Source organism: Hipposideros armiger, unplaced genomic scaffold, assembly GCF_001890085.2.
Source record: "Hipposideros armiger isolate ML-2016 unplaced genomic scaffold, ASM189008v1 scaffold_918, whole genome shotgun sequence".
In the NCBI taxonomy this organism is placed as follows: Eukaryota; Metazoa; Chordata; class Mammalia; order Chiroptera; family Hipposideridae; genus Hipposideros; species Hipposideros armiger.
The window spans coordinates 47,105-70,660 of record NW_017732268.1 but is presented as its reverse complement, the minus strand read 5'-3'; the positions used below and the strand labels follow the sequence as shown (position 1 = coordinate 70,660).

Genomic DNA, 23,556 nt, shown 5'->3' with positions numbered 1-23,556 from the left:
GTTTCTGATTCAGTAGGTCTGGAGCAGGGCCCAAGAATATGCATTTCTAACAAGTTCCCAACTGGTGCTGATGCTGCTGGTGCCTGGATCACACTTTGCAAACCATGACTCTAAGGGTCACTGGGGAAAGTGGAAGTAGATGGCCAGAAAGCAGTAGCTGGATTTTAAGTCCTCTTCATATCGTGTCCTTTCATGTCTACAGAACGATATTTTCTTTTCATTTACTTGCCTGTTATTATTAAAACACCTAAATTTATTAAATGTATATACAAAGCAAGATAACCTAAGATATTATGTTCTAAGATTTTCAATTAAAACATCTCATATGAAAATATTAAACTGGGGGCCGGCCGAGTGGCTCAGTTGGTTAAGAGTTGGCTTAAGAGCACAAGCTCTGAGCAACAGGGTCACTGGTTCGATTCCCACATGGGCCAGTGACACTGTGCCCAAGCTGAGCTGTCACTGAGCTGCCAACAGGTGGCAGGATGGCTCAGCTGGTGTAACAACAAGCAAGATTGCCTGTTCGATGGTGGGCTATGCCCACCCGCAACTAAGACTGAACTTTGACTGAACCTTGAGCTGAGCTGCTGCCCTGATGGCTCAGTGGATAGAGCATCCGCTCTTAACAACAAGGCTGCTGGTTCGACTCCTGCATAGGATCGTGGCTACGCCCATCCACAACTAAGATTGAAAACAGCACCTTGAGCTTAGAGATCACAAGCTGTTAAACGGGGAGTAATTTGTTCGTAAATGTGATCATTAAATCAGATTAACGTATTTTGAGCCTCTGAATTAACTTGACACACAGGAATTTTTCAGGTTTTTTGTTTTTGTTTTTTTGTTTTGTTAAGGTTTTATTGGGGAATTGGGGGAGGGGAACAGTGTTGGGGAATCGGGGAAGGGGAACAGACAAGTTGCTGTCCTTTTGTTCTTCAGTCTAGTTGTGGAGGATGTTGCTTCACTGGCCCATGTTGGTATTGCACTCTTCCCGGGTGAGGCAGTTGGTCGCCGGCCATTGGATGGCAGCTCATGGCAGCCCACTGCAGCAGGGGCTGCAGCCTACACCGTTGCCAGCGACTCACGGCAGCTCAGCTCCAGGTCGAGCTGTTGTTGACCATCTTAGCTGTAGAGGGCGCAGCGTCACTGGCCCATGGGGGATCCGAACCGGTGGCCCTGCTGCTCAGAGCTTGCGCTCCCAAGCCAACTCTTAACGAGCCACATGGCCAGCCCCCGAATTTTTCAGTCTTTTAAAAATACTTTCTTACAGATTTTTCAGGAGAACAGAGGTGTAATTTAATTACTTTTTTTTTTTTTAAGGGAAATATGAAGTCTGATGATGACCCTCCTGCTATTCCACCAAGACAACCTCCTCCTCCAAAGGTAAAACCCAGAGTTCCTGCTCCCACTGGTGCATTTGACGGGCCTCTGCACAGTCCACCTCCACCACCGCCAAGAGATCCTCTTCCTGACACCCCTCCGCCGGTTCCCTTTCGGCCTCCAGAACACTTTATAAACTGTCCATTTAATCTCCAGCCACCTCCACTGGGACACCTTCACAGAGATCCAGACTGGTTCAGAGATGTTAGTACATGTCCAAATTCGCCAAACACTCCTCCTAGCACACCCTCTCCAAGGGTGCCACGTCGATGCCATGTGCTCAGTTCTAGCCACAATAATCTTGCTCATTCTCAAGCTCCCCCTGTTCCGCCAAGACAGAATTCAAGCCCTCACCTACCAAAACTGCCACCAAAGACTTACAAACGAGAGCTTTCACACCCCCCATTGTATAGACTGCCTTTGCTAGAAAATGCAGAAACTCCTCAATGACCTTAGTCATATGTAGTCATTGACACTGGAATGGTATTTGTAAAGGTTTTTGTTTTTTTTTAATTTATTAAAAAGAAAGGCATAGTATTTTAGTACTTTTTACAAATAATGCTCTTAAAATGCTACTGATCAAATAAGCTTATAAAAATTGGAAAATTAAAAATACAAAATTCCTTTACCATTATCCTCAGGTGATCAGTAGCATTGCCTTGTCTTGGATCCTCAGTGCTGCCAAAAGGCCAGTATAAAGAATTTATATTTGCACTGTAGACTCTGCTAAAATATGATTTAAAGTGACATTGGTTGCACTGAAAGGGGATAGTGCATTTATGGAATTTTTCAAATTTGAGTAATAGCTGCCTTTTTAAGGCAATGAATTTACACAAATACAGGGGGTGTATGGTGTTATTTTTAAACCTCTTTGGCCATCTTCTAGTTTTTACTTCTAGTTTTTACATTTAGGAGAATTGTGAATAACACCCAATGTTCTTAAACTCTTTAATGCCATGTCTTAAATGCCAGAATTTGCTGCTCAAGACAAAAATGGAAAATAGAATGAAAAGAATAGAATGCACTGTGTTTATTATTTTGTCAAAATGTAAACAAAGACTACCTAACCCAGTCATAGAGGAGAAAAGGGCATGTATCGTATTCAGATGTGCCTTTTGTTTTTGCAGACTATGGTATCTGTAGCTAATGAGTTGCCTGTTGTTTTGGAAAAAAAAGTTAATATGCCATGTATGTACAGTTTTGTTTATATTGTATATTTAAAAGATAATGCTAATAACCTATATAAATTTAAGTGACTTGAGGCCTATACTACAGTCTGCTACTTTACTAATTCATAAATTCAGAGGAAAAGTTTCTTATGGCATAGGAACCAACTCAACTGCCTTGCCATCAAAACCTAGTAACTTTCTCTATAAATCTTGTATTAACTAAAATTTTTTAAAAATATTTTTTTAGATTGGTAATATTTAAAATAGCAAATACTTAAAGCTTTATTAAACTTTTTAATCAGAGAAGTGAGTAAAACTTTTATTTGCCATTTGGATTTCTTCGTTTAAAGGGATGAAAAAGCGTGTTTTGCTAATAGTGCCGGTAGCAACAGTTGTAAAGTAGCCAAAAGCCACGTTATTTACTGGTCTGAGGCCTTTTACTGTGCTTTGTATCAGAGTTCTTAACAAGATTAATAAATCACCCCAGTCTTAATTTTTAAAGGACTTTCAAAATATGTGTTTTCAGTATAAGGAACAAATGGGGAGGTTGTTGAGTTCTGTAGAAATATTTATACACACATTATTTTAAGTACTTTTATACAACTTCAATTACATAATCCCAGAGCATTTAAAGTGATGTAAATTTTAGAGGGATAACTGTGTCTTCACTGCTAAACATAATCAGCAAGCTTCTAGCAACCATTTTTATGCATTGAAATGAAAAATTAGGAGCATGCTAGGAAACTCTTGAAAAGCAGGATTACAACCGTTCTTGGTAAGATCTTGGAAACTGCCTGGATTCAAGGCCAATAACTACTGTGTGAATCAGTCTCCAACGAGGTAAAAACATTCTGAGGTTGGTTTTGTTTTTTTAAAGAGTAGATTATAATACTAGCGTTGTCTGGAAAAGTGATTTAAACTGCCTGTTCGTTAAACCGGACTTGAGTTTCGGGGAGAGTGACGCGTGTAGGGGAAGCAGGTGGCCCAGCACTCGGCCACGCCCAGGTAATGCTGCCTTCCGGGCTTTGTGCCTTCGCGCACGCGTCGAGGCGCCAACTCGGCCACTAGGAGGCGCTCGGCCACTCGCAAGGTGTGGCCGCGGGGATGGTGCGCCTAAATATGACGTCACTTTGCGCGGCGCGCAAATCCTGTTGCCGGGCAGCAATGGCAGCTCCTCTGGAGTCCTCGGTGGAGGACCCATTGCGGAACTTTGTGCGAGTTTTGGAGAAGAGAGATGGCACGGTGTTACGACTGCAGCAGTATGGCACTGGCGGCGTGGGTTGCGTAGTTTGGGATGCTGCCATTGTCCTTTCTAAATATCTGGAAACGCCAGGGTTTTCCGGTGATGGGGCCCATGTGCTGAGCCAGCGGTCGGTGCTGGAGCTGGGCTCCGGCACCGGGGCTGTGGGACTAATGGCTGCTACCCTCGGGTAAGAGCTGGTGGGAGGGGACGCCGATTTGTTTGCGAAACCCTCATTACTGGCTTCCCACCTTTGTGCCTGCGCCTCAATCGACATTATTTTATAGGGCAGATGTTGTAGTCACCGATCTTGATGAATTGCAAGACTTGCTGAAGATGAATATTAATATGAACAAGCATCTTGTCACTGGTTCTGTTCAAGCCAAGGTACTGAAATGGTTTGTATGGCCTTTCAGCTTGTTTTAAGATAACGATTTGTAGTTGGCTTTAAATTGTATTTTACTAAAAGCTCGGTTAATGCGAAGGAGACCTTCCGGGTCTTGTTTTTAAAACAAGAATACTTTAAATTATTAAAGTCACAGTTACAGTGTTTGGTTGACATTTTTAAGGGGGGAAGAAATAGAAGACTTTCCTTCTCCGCCAGACTACATACTGATGGCCGACTGCATATACTACGAAGAGGTAAGTAGTCAATGAGTGAAGTCTCTTCCTTTAGAAGATATGCCGTATTTTCTGGATTCTAGAGCACACATTTCTTCACATTTAAGGTATCTGAACGCAGGCTATTTGTCCTATAGTTGATGAGACGGTAAAGAGAAAGTAAAGGTCTCTGGGAACTATGCATATACACTCATGATTAACATATAGGCCTGTGAATCATGTTGAGAAAAGTGCTATGTGCATTTTACTAGGGGCTTCTGTAACATTTTTAAAGGATTTTGCCATTTAGATCTGTTATGAAAAGCTAAGAATTAAGTTGCATTGTAATTAATTCATGTTTTGTGGCAAGATTTATTAGACTCATAGAATGATTTTTTTTTAAATTATCAGTTTGTATAGCATTGTGGGCATCACTAATTTTTAAAATAATGAACATTGAGCTAACTTATGTTAAGGTTAGGTCATACTTGCTTTTGTTGGTAAATTGTTAGTTGTTTAAATCGCAAGTTAAATTAAATTCTTAAGAGTGAAGTCAGTTCCATGGAAACTCCAAAATACAGTCACTTGAATCTTTTCTTTGGAAACTGAGGGCAGTACAATGGTTGATTACTTAGGAGTTTACTAGTCATTAATTACCTTAACTACATGTACTTTGTTGGATTGATTCACAGATGGATAAATTATAGGGGAATTATAATTACCCCTTACACTTCCCCTACCTCTTTTTGTAGTAAAAATATAAATTTTTTAAAACCATAAACAAAAGTTATATTCCTTTTTGCACAGTCTTTGGAGCCGTTGTTGAAAACCCTAAGAGATCTCTGTGGATCTGAGACTTGTATTATATGTTGTTATGAACAACGTACAATGGGAAAAAATCCAGAAATCGAGAAAAAATATTTTGAGGTGGGTACTGTACTAGATCTATCTTTGTAGTGATTACCCTTCAGGGAGGCTGTATGGGACTGTGTGTTCAATATATTATGGTAATTTTGAGTGGTAATTTCACTCAAAATATTATGGTAATTTCATACAGTGCTGCTTGTATGAAACCAAGGAGTATTTTTTACAGCCCACCATTCTAAGCTCCCTCCCTTTTTTCATCTTTTCTGATCCTTTATTTCTTTTTCTCTTCAAATTAGTTGACCTAGTATCTACAAAACAATGTGAAATAATGGTGATGCCCTTGTCTTTTCTGAGAAAGTTTGCAGTGTTTCTTTATTAAACATGCTGGCTTTTGGGAACATATTAATGATGTATATAATACTTTTGGAGAATACATAATAGAAACATGGTATGTAATGTATTTTTACAAATTCTGTGTTTTCCTCTACATTTTTGTGAAAGCTTCAATCAAGATACCCTATCTATTTTCGGGGTTTTGTTTTGTTTTTTAAAATAAAAACTATAGAAATATGCAAAAGTAATATATAGAGTCTTATATGTCTTTTACCCATCTTCCCCCTGTGGTCACCCAAACACTTTTAATAGGCAAAAATCAGTCAAATTACAAATGACTTTTCTTGAGGGTACATATATATAGCCCTTGTGGTTTTATCCACTGAAAGGACTACTTTGGTTAAATAAGAAAGCAAATATATGACTCTGCTTCAGATATGTGCTATGTTTTTTTCATGTTTTTCTTGAATATGAAGAATGTTAATGAACTTTATAAATTAAAATTCCTATTGTTAAAGTTTCAATTTTATTAAAACATGTAAAAATGCACATATATCCAGTGCTCAGCTCAATTTTTCCTGTGTATAAACCCAAGTAACCACTACCCAACATAAGGAAATGGAACATTTTCACAACCTCAGAAGGCTCCCATGTGCCCCTTCCTAGTTGGTACTCCTCCAAACGTCACTGCCATTCTGACTTCTCTCACCACAGGTCACTTCATATTATTGAATTTGAAGTATATCTCTTTTAAATTTATAGCTCCTTCAACTAGACTTTGACTTTGAAAAAATTCCTTTGGAAAAACATGATGAAGAATATCGAAGCGAAGATATTCATATTTTATACATCAGAAAGAAAAAAACGGTAAATACATTTCTGACTCTTTATCCTCTGAGGAGGTTTCATTAGCTGGACACCGTGTCTGAGCTTATGTGTAATGTAGACATCGATTTAGATATAGGGAAACAGCTATGATGATTCACTGGACTTGGGCACTAACTCTCAATGCTAAGATCACTTTATCTGGCCTCAGGTTCGTCCTCTAAAATAAGGCAAGCTTCTTTTGTAAAGGTCCTTTCTGGCTATAAATTATATAGATTTATAATTGGGCATTACCTCAGATAAGTAACTTAGCTATTTATAAGTTTCTGCTATATCTTAGAGATTTAAAATTGCCAGCTCTGACCTTAGAACTTTTTCCAATCATTCAGATTTTTTTAATAGTCAAAGTAAAATACAACAACCCTTCTTTCCTGATGGTCTGGTAGCTAGGATTTGGAGCTTTAACCACTGCAGCCCAGGTTTAATTCCTGGTCAGGGAAGTTAGTATGTTGAATCACTATGTTGTACACCAGAAACAATACAATATTGTATGTCAGCTATACTTTAATGAATAAAATTTAAAAAGTAAAATATAGCAAGGCAGATCTGTCCAATAATGAAAAATTCACTCAGTTAAATAGAATATATGTATATTCCCCTTTTGTTGCTTTCTTTACTTGTTGCGACAATTACATTTTATGCTAGTTGCCCCTGTGATGCCTGAGTGTGAGCCTGTAAAGAGGAAGAATTGTGTGATCTATTTTTTATTCCTATCACCTTTTGTATATGTGACTGGTATAAGGCAGGGACATGATCAGTTTTACGGATTAAAGATGTTAAATTTAATAACTCAGACTTTTTTCTGTTATCTTTGCTTTGATTGAATTTGTTCATGATGTTTTCTGATTATGTGAATTCTACCCAAAAGCAAATCACTTGTAATTTTGAGGCTCAAGACCAGGTGTTAGGACTATAAGGCAAGAGGAGTGGTGGGGTTAGTAATTCAGATCAATCAACTTTTACATGGCATAATACTGGAGATACAAAGATAAATAAAAAATGGTTTATATCTTAAGGGGTTCAGTTTTAGCTGAAGTTGTATAGTTTTAAAGTAGAATTTTTTGAGGCATAAAGATTTTGTTTCCTAAATATAAAGGCTTTTTTGGGGCAAAGAATCATTTTTTGCAAAAAAATTGATATAATTCACATACTATAAAATTCACCCTTTTAAAGTGTACAATTCAGTGGTTTTTAGTATATTCACAGAATTGTATAATCATCACCACTTTCTAATTTTAAATATTTTCATCCTCACCAAAAAGAAACCCCATACCTGTTAGTGGTCACTTCCTCTCCCTGCCTCCTCCTCAGCACCTGGCGACCACCTATCTACTCTGTATGCATTTCCCTATTCTGAGCAATTCAGATGCAGATATCCCTCACTTTCCAAAAGTTCACTTTATACCACCTCACTTTTACAAAAGATCTACATTAGTACCTGTTTTCACTAACTTTTGAAAGAAATCCCAAGAGGATTTTTGCTTTTACAAAAGATGCCATTACCATACTAATACAGGTTCTTTCTTAAAAGCAAAGTGGCATAACTGGAAGAAACGGATACTCTTCACTTTATGCCATTTCAGCTTATGGATGGTTTCATAGGAATGTGCAGGGGAAACTTGTAAATGGAATCACACACTATGTGGCTTTCTGTATCTGGCTTCTTTCATTCAGCACAGTATTCTGTGTTTAGCCATGTTGTAGCACACATCAGCGCTTAACTCCTTTTTATAGTTGAATAATATTCCTTTGTATGGATATACACCTTACCCATCCATTCATCAGTCAGTGGGCCTTTTGGTTTTTTTCACTTTTTGGCTCTAATGAATACTGTTGTTTTGAATATTCATGTAAAAATTTTTGTGTAACATGTTTTCAAATCTCTTGGGTACATTCCTAGACTAGAACTTGCTAGGTCATATGGGAATTCATGTTTAACTTTGAGGAATTGCCAAACTGTGTTCCAAAGCTACTATACCATTTTACATTTTTACCAGCAATTCTGAGGGTTCCAGTTCGTCCAAATCCTTATCAACACTTGTCATTGTCCATCTTTTTTATTATAGCCATCTTAGTAGGTAAGAAGTGATATTTCATTGTGGTTTTTATTTTCATTTCTTTAATAACTAATGATGTTGAGTATCTTTTTATGTACTTATTGGCCATTTTTATATTTTTACAGAAATACTTCGCCTATTTTTGTATTGGGTTGTCTTTTTATTCTTGAGTTGTAAGAATTCTTTGTATATTCTGGTTCCTAGACCCTTACCAGATACACAACTTCCAAATACTTTCTCCCATTCTGTAAGTTGTCTTTTCGTTTTCTTGATAGTGTGCCCTTTGAAGCACAAAGGTTTTTAATTTTGATGATGCTCAAAGTATCTGTTTTTTCTTTGGTTGCTCTTGCTTTAGGTATCAACAAGAATCATCTCGAAACATTATTATGCATGATTGTTCATTTGAATAGCATTTAGCCATTTCTAGGCATATTACCTAGTATTAACTACCCAGGAAATACTGAATTTGCAATAAGAAATCAATCTGTAAAGTTTCCTTTTTTTTTTCTTATAGAAATTTCCATCGTGAAATCTTTAGTCATCTTACCCAAGCCTCTAACAACTTGGGTAAACTAAAGATGTGAATGGAGCACGTGAATATATCATGGGAAGATTGTGTTCAAAGATTTTTTCAGCATGTCCTTACAGATCTGATACATAGATGACAACCATTATGGGCTGCCTGCAATACGAGAAATGACTGCCTGCCTGCCTGCCAGTGGGCCTGAAATCCACCTTAGTTTACTTTTAGCTCAACATCTCATTCTGCTTTAACAAAATGTTGTATTTGTCACTCTTCAAATAAAAATAGGTATTGAGGTTAGCCTAAAGTCTGCCAAAAATAATTCAAACCAGTAAACTTTAGTTTGTTCAAGAAAGGTAAATTTAAAAGGTTTTCATTTTAACATAATTATGCAGTGGTTTTTATCATGTAACTTCATTGGTTTTAAGATAGCTTTAATACTTACTGTTCTTTTATGTTTAAAAAAAAATGAAAATGTTTTGTTACATTGGCCAAAGATTTATTCTTTTCCTCCACCATACATCTCTATGTGAGTTAGATAGTAAATTATACTGTAGTGAGTTGGTAAGAATGCAAATTAAGAAATCAGGAGATTGGGAGTGGGGGAAAGCTATGTTGACAAAAATTTTCATTGGATAATGAAGTGAGACTTATAAGCCCATTTTCAGGCTCGTGCACTTATGTGGCTGATGCACTTTTCCTTGTTTCTATCTTCTAGGAAAATGTGGCTGACATCACTGGTGTTAACTTGTTTACATGAAACAAAGGTTTTTAAATAACTATAAATGTTCTTCCATATGCATTTAGCAAATGATTTTAATTCTGTGTAGTCTCTGTTTTATGTTATCATGATAATCATCTGCCCACAGACTGACCTGTCAAGAGCTTAAGTCTCACCAGTTCCAAAGAGTAATGGTAACTGATAGAATTCCGGTACTTATAAGCATTGGTGCTAGGTGGCACATTTTATGTGTTAAAATAAACATTGTTTTTGAGATCCTGTGACTTTGTGAATGTTTCAGAAATAGCTTTGAAGAAAATGAACATCTAAAGCAGTTAACTGCTTTCCAGAAGAGCAAAAGCAGCCCTATTTAGAGAAATTAAGGATCAAAGTCAAGAGTTAACAGTTCTTTCCTTCAGGCTTACTTGAATCTTTAAAGATTGTTTTGCTGTTCTTTTTCAAGTACTGCCCTTAGCATTTCATTCAGCAGATTACTAAGCAGTTAGCGTAACCTAAATATGTGATACTTTGTTAGTTACAGATAATACCAGCTTTTATTGGGACATATGATCACTTTCTAGGTTGTTCCATACGTTATGGAACTTGTAAAAATAAGTTTGCTGTTGACCATCTATCGTAGTTCACCCAGATTCCACAGATCCTTTTTCACCCTCCTCCCGTTTTCACTGTCCTAATATCTGCGGGTGTTCGGCCTGAAGTTGCCTTTGACATTCCTGTATGAAAGCCCAGCTCCTTTACCTCGGACAGGTGCACCTTACACTCCACACTTCCTGGAGGAGTCGGGCTGAGATCAGCTTCCGTGCAGCGTCACCAGAATCACACCCTTGCCTGTATGTGCTGCCTTCCCTTGTTCTGTTCCCACTGCCTTACTTGACTATAAGCATCTTGATACGTTACTTAGATACATTCTTCACTGTCTGTTTCTGGGCAACTGACCTAAGTTACTGACTGTAGAGTTAAGTAATTTCTAACAAAGTCAAGTGGGACTTTTTCTGATTCTGGAAAAGGCCAAAGTGGAGTTTAAAAGGTACCAAGTCCTCACATTCTAAGAGCAGAGAACCACAGTTAGGACCACCACAGGGCTTACCTAGGAGTGCTAGTTCATACAACATACCGTATCACTAACCACCCTGCCACAGACGATCGGGGAGGCCTGGGAGAGGTCTTTTGGAGGAGTACAGTGTAGAGGAGTGGGATTTAGTCCTGTGGGCTATGTCATGAGGGAGAAAACAGTGCATCTACATCCAGAAACCACAGGTGGGAGGCCTGAGGGGGTAATTCAAGATTCAGGGTGCCTCCAACAAGGGCAGACCAGCATTTTCCCCACCTGGTTGGATTTGTGTTTACCCAGATTAGCATATTTGTTTTCATCCAGCGCATAGGAATGGAATTGGAAAGGAAATGTGGGGAACTCTCAGGCAGAAGTATTGAAGATGGATCCTGCCAGACTGAGAGTCGATACATGAATTGGGGGCTAGAAAACTTCTGCAACAACATGAATAGGTTAAAAGGCAGGAGCAACAGGTGAGTTATGTGTGATGCCATTTACCTGTGGGTCAGCCAGAGTACAGACAACTCATCTCCAAGGACGGCCAGTGCTGAATGGAGCTGCTAAGGAATGAGCCTCAGGACCTCCACCTAGTGGGGTTGCATTGTGCACAATGAAACCATAGGCCACTTAGAATGCAGTTACAGCCAATTAAAGAGTCCTCACGATAAGGTAGTTTCTCAAACTTGGCTGTACATGGGATCACCTGGAAAATTAAACAAAAGCCATGTTCAGGCTTCATCCCAGTCCAGTTTTATCAGAGGCATGTTATTTTTGATAAAGGGCCCCAGATGGTTTTAATGTTTAGCCTAAATTGAGAGCTATTGCAATTAGGAAACCTACCATCTATTTTGCAAAGAGAAGAGAGCAAAGGGAGGGGAAATACAAAAAACTATCTGTGATTAGAGTGGGCCTATACAGCGTAGGGAGGGAAAGCTTTGAATCTGATGTGGAATCTTCTATGAAATAGGTTTTAAAATAAACAGGACTGAGCTTTATAAACTGACTAAATATCTGAAAATTTAATTAGAGAAACTGGCCAAGAAGGTAAGGGTGATGCTAGTCAAGAGAAAAGGGGAATTCAACAGCTGGGAAAAGAAAATTGTGGTAACCAATGATTTTAGTCTATATGCCAGTCATAACTTGAGAGATTTTTGAGGCTGCATAGCTTTGAATCTTAACCTGCAGGAACTCATAACCAAGGGTCCATAGACCACATGTTTGGTAAACTTGAGAGTAAAGTTAGGTTATTTCTAATTCTTTTAAGAAGTATTAATAATCTAGAATGATTGGTACTAGGATTTTTTTTACACAGCATATCTTTTTAATTTTTCTTACCTCTTTCCTTGAAAGTTGCCTTGTTAAATGATGCCAAATACAATATTAAACCCAGACTACAGATATTGTATTCATTTGAAGAATGAGGGTCATAGAAATATGACTGTTATTCTGAAGGTTCCCTGTAGATGGCATTGCTTGACTTTGTCTTTAAATAGTTTATAGAAAGGAAGTTGTTAAAATAGAATATTTTGAAATGGAATCATACTTGCATTTTAAAGGTGAGTTAGACTTTAAAGAATAAACCTACCTACCCATTATGAGTTGCTTTCAGGATATAACATAGTTTGTTTGGGTTGCTCTAATTACCATAGATTGGATGGCATATAAAACAATTTCTCACAATTCTGAAAGTTGGGAAGCCCAAGATCAAGGTACCCACTTCCTCATAGGCAGCTGCCCTCGCAATAACCTCATGACAGAAGGGCCAAGTGATCTTCCTGGGGTCCCTTTCATAGGGCACTAATCCCATTTATGAGAGCTTCATCCTCGTGATCTACTCAACTTCCAAATAAATGCCTCACCTCCAAATACCATCACATTGGAATAGGTTTCAACATACGAATTTGGGGGGAACACAAACATTCAGACCATAACAACAGTATAAGTGAAACTGGATTTTTTTCCTTATAAAATTATGTTTGATTTATCCTTTTTTCCATTGCATTCTGATACGCCTTTTAAATTTTTTAATGTCATTCATAAAGCTACGTAAATTTCAATTCATAAACCATTTCTCTGCATAGATATCTTCTATGAGAAACAGACATTTAAGAGGCTAAATTCAAGTTTTGAAAATTAAATTTATCTTGAAAGCACCTTTTATATAATGCATGATTTTACATCTGAGGTACTCGAAACTTCCAATTAATTTTAATTAGTTTTTCAAACCAGTTGACCTTCACTAGAGTAGTAAGTAGCTTTACATCAAACGTTTTTGGCTATACTGTAATCCTGTAAGCTTTAGCCAGCTATTTGACTTTCAGTTTTTCTTTTTCTTGAAAGAATATCAGGATTTGAAAGAGTTTTTGATTCATTGATAATAAACATTGTAAAAGTAGTGTATTCAGTTTTCATTACCTTCAAGCTAATACAAATACAGAAAAAAATGGTGGCAACAAGATTTTACTGAGAAGTAATGGAAAAGCAAAGTTTTCACTTTACATAATTTTGGGTAGGAAAGTAGTAAATTCTAAAATCATTTTCACCAGTTAGGTTAAAACTGTTAGGTATTTTGGGTCGTTGAAGACATTGTCTTAGGTCTTAAGTGTTGGTGGAGTTCTGTGAAAATCTAGTGAATCCATCAATTTTGAGATATATGTAATTATTAATAACAAGATAGTTTTCAAAATAATAGACTTAAAAATGTTAGAGCAAATTATAATAATGCTTTTTCCATGTGCATTCTGAAAACTGTGTGTGTCAGAACACAGGCCCTGAGACCAGATTATCTCAGTTTGAATCCCACTTCTGCCATTACTAGCTGTGTGACCTTGAAGAAGTTACCTAAACTGTGTGCCTCAATTTGCCCCTATATAAGGTGAGGATCATAATTTTATCTACCTCATAGTTTGCCGTGGGGATTAAAGCAGTTTAATACAACGCATTTAGGTACCTGGCACATAGTAAGTATCCAATAAATGTGATTATAGTAGGGGTGGAATTATTTTACATGTAGGGACTAGTATAATGTATTAATGCAAGTTGATTTTTATCTGTTGCAGTGCAAAATTTGGGCATCTTTTTGAGCGTGTAGGCCCCATGTAAACCACTCCCTCATCACAGTGGGAATGGCACCTGGGGTGGGAGGAGGTTGAGAACACTGTTCCCTAGTACTGTTACTTGAACAAGTGAACAATTTTGGAGAGAAGGAAGAGAACATGAAAGAAAAACCTTTACTGTTCATTTTTATGGTTCTAAAGCAAGTTCCATGAGCAATCAAAGGCCAGTGGAGGCAGAGGAAATCCTCACTTCTAAATACGGGAGCCTGGGTTTGATGGCTGGAGCTCCAGGGTTAAAATTCCACCACCCTGGACCCTGAGCCAGTTCTTCCTCATAGTTCATATCTCTGTTAAACTGAGACCAGCTAGGTAGCAGGTAATTAAAGTACAGCAGCAGGTCATTTTTCTGAAGTCTGGGAACTGATACATCTGCATAACTATTTTCAGACTTTAGATGTATTAACTCTAAAAGAGCAAGGTGACTCTAAAATACTTACGTAGCAGTTGCCTCCTGCATGAACGATCTTTTACCATGTAATAAGTATATGTGGTGGGATGCAGGAGCTTGGCTGAATTAATCCCACGGGCTACCTGACTGTACCAACAGACAAGAACGAGAGTCAGAACCTTGAGTTCTATCTGCTAATGTGAAGTGCACATGTGCTTTAACTGCATTATATTAAACTTTCAAGACCTTTTTTCAGTTGATGGGAGAGATCGTCATGAACACTAGTCTTAATTTTTAGAAACATGTATTACTTACCTATAACACATTAACTTATTTTGATGAATAAGTTCACACTTTATATTAACAAGTTTGAAAACAATGGTATTTCTTCCGTGCAAAACAACATGAAGGCTTTTGAAAAAGAGCTGGTTTTCCATCAAACTTAAAAGTTTTTTCACAACAAAGGAAACCATCAATAAAACAAAAAGGAAGCCTACTGAACGGGAGAAGGTAATTTGTCAATGATATATCTGATAAGGGGTTAATATCCAAAATTTATAAAACACTCGTGCAACTCTACACCAAAAAAACAAATGACCCAATTAAAAAATGGGCAGAGGATATGAAGAGGCATTTCTCTAAAGAGGACATACAGATGGCAAACAGGCATATGAAAAAATGTTCAACCTCACTAATCATTCGAGAGATGCAAATAAAAACCACAATGAGATACCACCTTATCCCGGTCAGAATGGCTATCATCAATAAATCAACAAACAAATGCTGGCGAGGTTGTGGGGAAAAGGGAACCCTGGTGCACTGTTGGTGGGATTGCAGATTGGTGCAGCCACTATGGAAATCAGTATGGAGGTAGCTCAAAAAACTGGAAATGGAACTACCTTATGACCCAGCAATTCCACTCTTGGATATCTAACCCAAGACATTAATTAGAAAAAATATATGCACCCCTATGTTCATTGCAGCGCTATTCACAATAGCCAAGACTTGGAAACAATCGAAATGCCCATTGGTAGACGACTATGGTACGAAACTATGGTACATTTACACAATGGAGTATTACTCAGCTATGAAGAAGAAGGAAATAGTACCATTTGCAATGATATGGATGGAACTAGAGAACATTATGCTAAGTGAAATAAGAGAAAGACAAATACCATATGATTCACTTATACGTGGATTCTAAGAAACTGAATAAATGAGAAATGTAAACAATCTCAGACACAGGAAAAACAGGTTGCTAGTTGGAAGTGGATGGGGATGAAGGAGAAGGGGAAGGGACGAGACAATACAAATTGGTAACTACAATACGGCCTCAGGGATAGAAAAGACAGTCTGGGGAATATAATCGATAATGTTGTAAATATTTTTTAGGGGGCCAGTTGGACTCATGTCTTGTTAGGGAGACCAATTCATAGACGGTGTAGAGGCCTGACCACCACATTGTATTTCTGAAGCTGCTGTTGAATAATATTGTATGTCAACTCTAATTATATAAACATATAGTCACGGGATGTGGAGTAGAGTGTGGGAATGGAGTCAATGGAATTGTAATAGATAAGCATGATATTGGGGGTGGGAGGGCACCGGATGGGGGGAGGGGGGTTGTTACTTTGTGAGGGGTGTAAAGGATAACTATTGCATTGTTCTGTACACCTGAAACTAATAAAAAATATATCAATTAAAAAAGAAAAAGATGGGCCGGCCGAGTGGCACGTTGGTTAAGAGCTGGCTTGGGACACCAGAGGGCCCCGATTCGGATCCCACATATAAGGGCCGGTGACACTGCCCTCTACAGCTAAGATGCTGAACAACAGCTCAACCTGGAGCTGGGCTGCCGTGAGTCGCTGGTAGGCTGCAGCCACTGCTTCAGTGGTTGCCATGGGCTACCGTGTGTAGCCAGCAGCCGCTGTGAGCAGCCAGCAGCCGCTGTGAGCGGCCGTCCAGAAGCCAGCGACTGAGCTGCCTCACCCAGGAAGAGCACAATGATGGTGCCAACTTGGGCCAGTGAAGCAACGTGCTTCACAACTAGACTGAAGAACAAAAGGACAGCAACTTGTCTGTTCCCCTTCCCCCAATTCCCCAATAAAAAAATCTTTAAAAAAAAAGCTGTTTCTAAATGTACCATATTTCCCCATGTATAAGACGCACCCTTTTTCGAAAAATTTGGGGTCTAAAAACTGGGTGCGTCTTATACAGTGGTGGTAGATTTCAAATGCGATAGATGGAACTGAGGACGAGGCAATATATGAAGACAGTGAGTCGTCATCAGACACAGATGAGGACAAGCTAATGGTTGGGAGTTTTGACAGTGATGAGTAGTTGTATGAATTTTATGATGGATAAAACTTGAATTCAATAATTTTATGTAATACATTTTTTTTCAAATTTCAGGCCCCAAAATTAGTGTCCTATACATGGAAGCGTCTTATACATGGGGAAATACGGTAGTTCTTACAGTCCTCAATGCTTGAGTAGTTAGCACATTTCCTTCATGTTATTAGCGCTAATGAAGTACCACTGGCAGTCTGTTAAACCCTTGATGGGTCAGTGCTTTTAAACTCCTGGGTGTACATTTTTTAAAGTTTAACTTACTCCAATTTGTTAATCTACTGAAGTTCATGCATTAACAGCCGGAGTTCCAGGTCTACGTGTTAGCTCATCATTGCTTTGATAAATCATTGTTATATACAATACAAACAATGTCATGTATCTACATTCAGTACCTGACCTTGTTTAGGAATGTGTCCCGAAAACGTGCTTGTTCTGTGTGCATAGTACAGCTGCGTATTGGGGTGCTGCTCCAAAACTTAGATGTGAAGCTTTACGTTTACATTCAGAATGAGTGTAAAGAATAACCTCAGGTGGCATGTAATTCCCATCAAACATAGGCCTGGTTTCTTGAAAGTTAAAAACAGGAAAAACAAGTTTCACATTCCCACAAATAATAAATAATTAACCAGAGAATGTCTTCGGATGTCAGTGACATTTATGAACATAAGAACAATAATGTGCTTTTAAAATAGCTATCTTCTTTCTAAATCTTGTCACAGAATTGTTTTTAAAAATCCATTGTTGAAAAGTCTCTCTTCATTCTCAAGCATATATCTGATACCCACATTCAGTCTATTATTCTGCCTGAAGTAAGTGTCTGGTTGTTAACCTGAGATTCCAAGGAAGAGGAGAGAACAGCAGCGGCTCAGTGCAGCTGGTGGGAGCAGAATTCCCAGTAAGCTCTGGAAGCCCCAGTCCAGTTCTAAATCCTATCCCCTTCCCTTTATGCATCCAAGCTTGGACATTCTGTTTTTCTCAAGGAGAAAATGGTTCACTTGGTTATCACCTAATCTAGCTGCATGTCCTTGGGCAATTAAACTCTCTGAATGTTAGTGTCCCTTTGTGTAAAATGAGAGCACCATAGGGCTGTGGTGATGGTTAAACTAGATAATATATGGGGATGAGGGTAGGGAATAAGGCATCTCCCCAGCAAAAGCCGCGGCTGTTCACTCTGAGAATTCAGACTGGTAAACTTGTAGAGAGGAGCAAAGTCTTCCTAAGTAAACAACACATAATATGGTCCAGGAAAAACAAACAAAAGCCTGCTTTTCAAAATGGAGGGATTCCAAGTTTAGCAGCATGCCTGTCATTTACTTTTATGTCCCACTGTGACTTCTTCACCTCCTCTTTAGACTCTGTCTTTACCACAGGAGGGGAGTAAGAAGTCACAGGGGAAAAGACTTAAGAGATTGCTTTTACCAAAAAGATCCTGTAAAACATTAATAGGATACAAGGCAGTTTTGACTTGGCACTTTCCAGTAGAATGTAATACCAAAACAAACAGAGAAATAGCACCCTTTGAAGCCACAAAAGTCCCAAAGCAGCAAGCAGACTATAACAGACGAGGCTGTAGATGGCAGGAGCAGACCTTAGCAGAGAAGTTCCTGGAGACTCCTCAAAATAGTGTAGAGGGGACAGCAAGTTGCTATTAAAGTATTTCCACATTTAAGCCGAAGCTGAGGTTCCATATGTAAAGCGTCTAGAACAATGTTCAATGTAAAAGATCCTAAATACATGTATATCCTCTTCCCTTCTCCCATTAACAAATCCACCCTTCATGACTTCTCTGAAACATTTGAATTAATATTCACGCTTTCAATTCAGTCAACAAACAGGTACTAGGCTAAGTGTCTGGGATACACATAGGTACTCTGTTAGGTACTATGGGCAAATAATAAAATGCAGTCCATACCCTTAAGCTGTTCACGTATCCATAATATGATAAGCATATGCAAAAATAACTGCAACTCAGAAGTGCAGTAATAAAGCTATAAATTAGCCACAGCAGCAGTACGAAGGAGGGTATGGTTAACTGCTTGGGTTGATCAGGGACCATTGAGTTGATTTTTAAAGGATGATTGAATGCGCTGGACAGCCTGTCAGGTGTTCTAGACACACCTGCAACTGCATCATGTGGTGTTTGTTGGAACATAGGGTAGAACGTAGGGTATATGTAGCAAATGATTGATTGGCAGGCAAGGGGGCAGGGGAAAGATGTGGAGAGTCTATCCCACATTCAAGAGTGTGATTGGACTCTATAGGCAATGAGAACATATTAAACAAGGAAGCCACTCGCTCAAATCATTTTGGAAAGGTTCTGACAGCAGTCTGGAGGGGGTCAAAACATGAGGCAGATAGATCAGGAAGGCAGCATTAACAATGGTCCAGATAGGAGACACTGGGGTGGGAGGGTCTGAACTCAGGCAGCAGCAGTGAGAATAGAGAGCGAGGGAGGGATTCGGGAGCCACTGTGGCCCTAGACTGAACAGGAAATAGTGGTGTAGGTGCCCATGGAGCGTCCTGATGGAGTCAAGACCTCCACAGCCCTTATTGGGCCCTTGTGCACATCAGAAGGTTGCTTTTCTTCAAAATAGTTCCTGTTGGAAAAGTTGTAATACACTAATTTTATTAGGACCAGAGATTTTATTGCCATCTGCTAGAACATTGTCATGTGTACATATTGTACAACTTTGGAATCAACAATTATTTTAATTTTTTGCTTTAATTTCAAAACAATAATGTCTGCAATGTGAATCGTGTCCCCTTTCAGTAGTACTCTGCAGGACACAGCCTGAGCATAGTGCAGCCCCAGTTAAATACAAGGTGATAGGCAGCTACATGTATAGGTTTGGGGGCAGAGGAGAGGGTGGATAGTGAAAGATGAGGTCTTATACATCACCCTGAATGTATAGATTGAAAAAAAAAATCCAAGATGACACCCTGGGAAATACCAAAATTTAAGGAATAGTTGGAAAAACGGGCAACACTGAAAGTGAAATCTTGAAAATGTCTGCTCCCTGGGCTTCAGCGACTGGCAGTTCTCAAATATGTTGATGATCATACAACTCCCGTTTGCATACTTCATACATTGAATCCTCCAACCTGCCTTTCATGTGCCAAGTTCAGAGTTTGTATGTCTGTCCCCAAATCAACAGTTTAATTGCCTGCAGCACAATGGTGCCTGGACAAATCTTTTAATACTTTGCTTTTATTCTAGAAAAATGAGAGAATACCCCCTAAAAAATATGTTATTACTAATGATAAGAAGCTCAAGTCTCAAATTAATACAACTTAGATCAGAGTAGAAATATCTGGTGCTCAGAAAGCTGTGAATCTTTAGCTTCGATGCCTGCTCACTGGATTTAGTTTGTGAATTCCCTTGTGAAAAGAAACAGAATATGAAATGAGGAATATAGAACCGACACTGGAAATTAATGTTGAACATGGAGGTCTAATTCATTCTCCCTTTGGGAACGGAATGCCCCTCCTGTTAGACTTAAGTAAGTGCAACTTTCTCCCTCTGCCCAGTGCCTGGTTGCTTAGCTCCTTTTCCTTCTCTGTTGCCTACCTCACAATTCCCAGAGTTCTGTCCTTTGACAGCTCACCTCTGTGTACTCTCCTCCCCAGACCCAGCAATTCTCATGATTCCAGCTACAAGGTTATTGGCGATTTCCCCTCTTGAGACCTCTGGCTCTGACCCCTCCCCAAAGCTCTGGCCTCACCTCTTCACCTGCCTGCCTTGTTTCTTCCTCTGCTTGCCCAGCTAGCAGTATGTCCATTTCTGAGCAAAATCTCTGCACTCTTCTGCCTCACTTTCTAATTTTACTAATGGCATCATCCTTCTCTCACCATCTTGAATTCCTTCTGCCTCTACATAAAATCAGTGTGTCACACAGTCCCCCAGCAAAGGGACTCACAGTCTTCCTCCCCTTTTTGGTTTTACTACCATTTCCTCAGGCCGGGTCTCATTCCCGCTAATTTATGCTCCTGTGATCGTCTCCCACTTTCAGGGTCTCTCCACACACCTGTGCAAACAGTGGTGGCAGCGCGCCCTCCTGACACGGAGTTCCTAACTGTTCATCATCCTGCTCCCCAAGCCCGTCAGGTTAAGTAGCAGCTCCCACGCTGGTATTCAATACCCTCCTCAGATCTCCTTTTGCTCCCCTCTCGCTGTCTTACCAAAGTGGACTTCTGGACACACAGTGTGCTTGGTGCTTCTGTCTCTGCTCATGATCTTTTCATCTGGTGGACAACTGTAGCTGTGACTTCCATCCCCTATCAGACCTTCCAACCAGCTGATTAAGACCAAATTTGTGTCTTAAGAGCCCACCACACTGACCCCTCTGCCTGCCCCATGACCAAGCCCAGCCAGATAGCCTCATGTCCCCAGCCACAGTTTAGGGGTGGGTGTCACATGACCAAGCTAACCCTCCTAGATAAGGGGCACTTCCTCTTTTCTGGGGTAGCTAATGCTAACGATAAAACAAGCCTTGAGCTGCCCAAGAATAAAAATCAACACAGAGGAAAGCTGAGTCTAGAAGCAAAGAGAGAAATTGGGACAGTGTCCTGATGATTCGGTTGGAGCCTCTGAAAGCAGCCATGCTTGAAGCCAGCTGCACCCCCTGGACTCCCCAGTTATGTAACCTGGTTAACTTTGTTCTGCTGGTTTGGAGCTGGCTTTCTCTTTCCAGCAGTGGAGCAGGTCCTAACTGGTAGAGCCTTCAAACCTTTCTGCCCTTCAAACCCTACTCTTAATCCTAAAATCCTTTCAACCACTACTTTTCCCAGGAAATAATCTGCTTTTTCAACCTTCGCTTTATCCACAATACCAGCCAAATCATCTTAGCAAGTTGATTTACAAGCTTTGTAGAATAGTGTTGTTTGCCGATTATACTGCAGAAATCTTAACCTATCAAACTACAGAAGTAAACATAAAACTAGACAGAAAGCAAAAGGAAAGAAACAAAAACCCATCGTGGGAGTGATTTAACTGTGTTAACACAAGAGCAAATCTACCACCTTTGCTCCCAGAAGCTGTTCACTCCTCTATCTCTCCATCCCCATGTTGGGATCGTTATTTAGAGGGAATAACTCAAGAGTTGAGAAAGTGAATTGCTTAGGAGAGTGAGTGGGTTCTGAGGTGAGACTAACCTGGTCAGAGAGGTTATATTTTGTGAGGATTAACATCGATTAGCAGAGGGTCTTGGGCAGTGAGGTCTGTGATCCAGAGAGGAAGGTTAGGAACAGAAGGTGTCATCTAAGAAAGGTTAAACTTTCATGCTGCTTTTCTCCTGGGTGATGGGAAAAGCACATATTTAATGTTTTATTTTTTAACATCTTTTATTGTAATTTGCTGTAGTTATCCAGCTTTTGGGAAAATCTGACACTGGGGTATAGCCTACCTGTGGTGACAGAAAGTGAAGAGGCCAATGTAAGAAACATACTTGCCCCACACCCACCCTCTGAGGGTGCCCACAGGAGGGGAGCAGCATCCTCTGCATGGGGATGGGTCTGGAAGGGCCAGGGAGAGCACCCACACTGTGTGGGCCACTCAGAGATGCAAGATAAAACTGCCCCTTTCCTAGTGTATACCAGAGGGGGCCCTGGAACGGATATTATAGACACAATACACATTTCACTGGACTTTAGATGTAATAGTCCAGAGAAATCTGGGTATTTGAAAAGATTGAAGTCAGGCTAATTTTTTTATATCACCAGATTTGAAACCTACAATTTATACTCACATCATCTTATTCTAAGTAAATTGGTAAGGTAGTTTAAAAACTGAATTGTGGGGGCCAGCCGAGTGGCGCATTGGTTAAGAGTTGGCGTGGGACATCAGCTCTCAGCAGCAGGACCCCAGTTTGAATCTCACATCAGGGCCAGTGACGCTGAACCATCTACAGCTAAGGTGGTGAACAACAGCTCGATTTGGAGCTGGGCTGCCGTGAGGTGATGGCGTAGGCTGAAGTGGGGCTGGCCACCAGCTGGCATGTGCTTTTGTGAGCTGCCGTGAGCCACTGTGAGTGGCCGTCCAATGGCCGGCGAGCGACTGCCTCACCCGGGAAGAGTGCGATAATGCCAACATGGGCCAGTGAAGCAACGTCCTCCACAACTAGACTGAAGAACAAAAGAACAGCAACTTGTCTGTTCCCCTCCCCCAATTCCCCAACGTTGTTCCCCTCTCCCAATTCCCCAATAAAAATCTCTTAAAAAAAAAACACAACTAAATTGTGATTTCTTGTATGGGATGCCTGAGGTCCTTGTGTTGTGACTATAGGGCACCCTGAAACCAAATTGAGAAAAAAAAAAGTATAAAATAAGGCCATGAATTTAAAAAGTTTTCCAGAATGATCCTGATTCTCACAAGGGCTAATTTATGAAAAGCATAAACTAACCATTCATTTATTTTTCCAACAAGAGTCCTGGGTTGATTTTAAAGGCAGCTTTTGATGATTGACAGCTGATTGGCTACAGTTGTAGGAGAATTAAATTACCAACCAATAGGAAACTATATTAAATGTTGAGGTTGCTTTTGGATGGGCTTGGGACTGTCAAAATTGATATAAGTGCCACCGCATGTGATCTTGCCTAATGTGATCAAGATTAACATAAGACCCAAGCTAATATTGCCACTTAGCAATTCAGAGCTTTGCATTTAGATAAAGATCTCTGCCCAGACCTGTGAAATGTGAGCAGAGTATGGTGTGTGTGTGTGTGTGTGTGTGTGTGTGTGTGTGTGTGTGTGTGTGTGTGTGTGAGTGTGTCAGGAAGGGTGAAGGCTATAAGTAGGTTTGTAATTAATTGATAAAAGACTGGAGGAATTTTTCAGCTTTGTTTTTCTTACCAGTGTCTT

At 39.6% G+C, this 23,556-nt stretch overlaps 2 protein-coding genes across 2 annotated transcripts in view; both read left to right on the top strand.

Annotated features, from left to right (window-relative positions):
- The window catches only part of SOS2 (SOS Ras/Rho guanine nucleotide exchange factor 2), a 101,246-nt gene extending 98,199 nt beyond the window's left edge, over positions 1-3,047 (top strand). The window contains exon 22 of the mRNA XM_019630463.1: positions 1,318-3,047. Within this exon, the coding sequence (XP_019486008.1) occupies positions 1,318-1,827 (510 nt within the window). The 3' untranslated portion in view covers positions 1,828-3,047. The remainder of the gene's footprint in view (positions 1-1,317) is intronic.
- Positions 3,048-3,421: 374 nt separating this feature from the next.
- Positions 3,422-10,048, top strand: VCPKMT (valosin containing protein lysine methyltransferase). The gene is made up of 6 exons (XM_019630492.1): positions 3,422-3,976; positions 4,074-4,184; positions 4,356-4,428; positions 5,194-5,313; positions 6,349-6,453; positions 9,043-10,048. The coding sequence occupies exons 1-6, from the start codon at positions 3,651-3,653 to the stop codon at positions 9,055-9,057; spliced, it is 750 nt and encodes a 249-aa protein (XP_019486037.1). The 5' UTR covers positions 3,422-3,650; the 3' UTR covers positions 9,058-10,048.
- Positions 10,049-23,556: the final 13,508 nt, after the last annotated feature.

Excerpts from the sequence above, each read along its gene's own strand:
- VCPKMT (XM_019630492.1), top strand. The coding sequence starts at position 3,651 with ATGGTGCGCCTAAATATGACGTCACTTTGCGCGGCGCGCAAATCCTGT. Across the intron at positions 4,185-4,355 it reads CAAGCCAAGGTACTGAAATG|GGGGGAAGAAATAGAAGACT; the intron begins GTTTGTATGGCC and ends GACATTTTTAAG. Across the intron at positions 4,429-5,193 it reads ACTGCATATACTACGAAGAG|TCTTTGGAGCCGTTGTTGAA; the intron begins GTAAGTAGTCAA and ends CTTTTTGCACAG.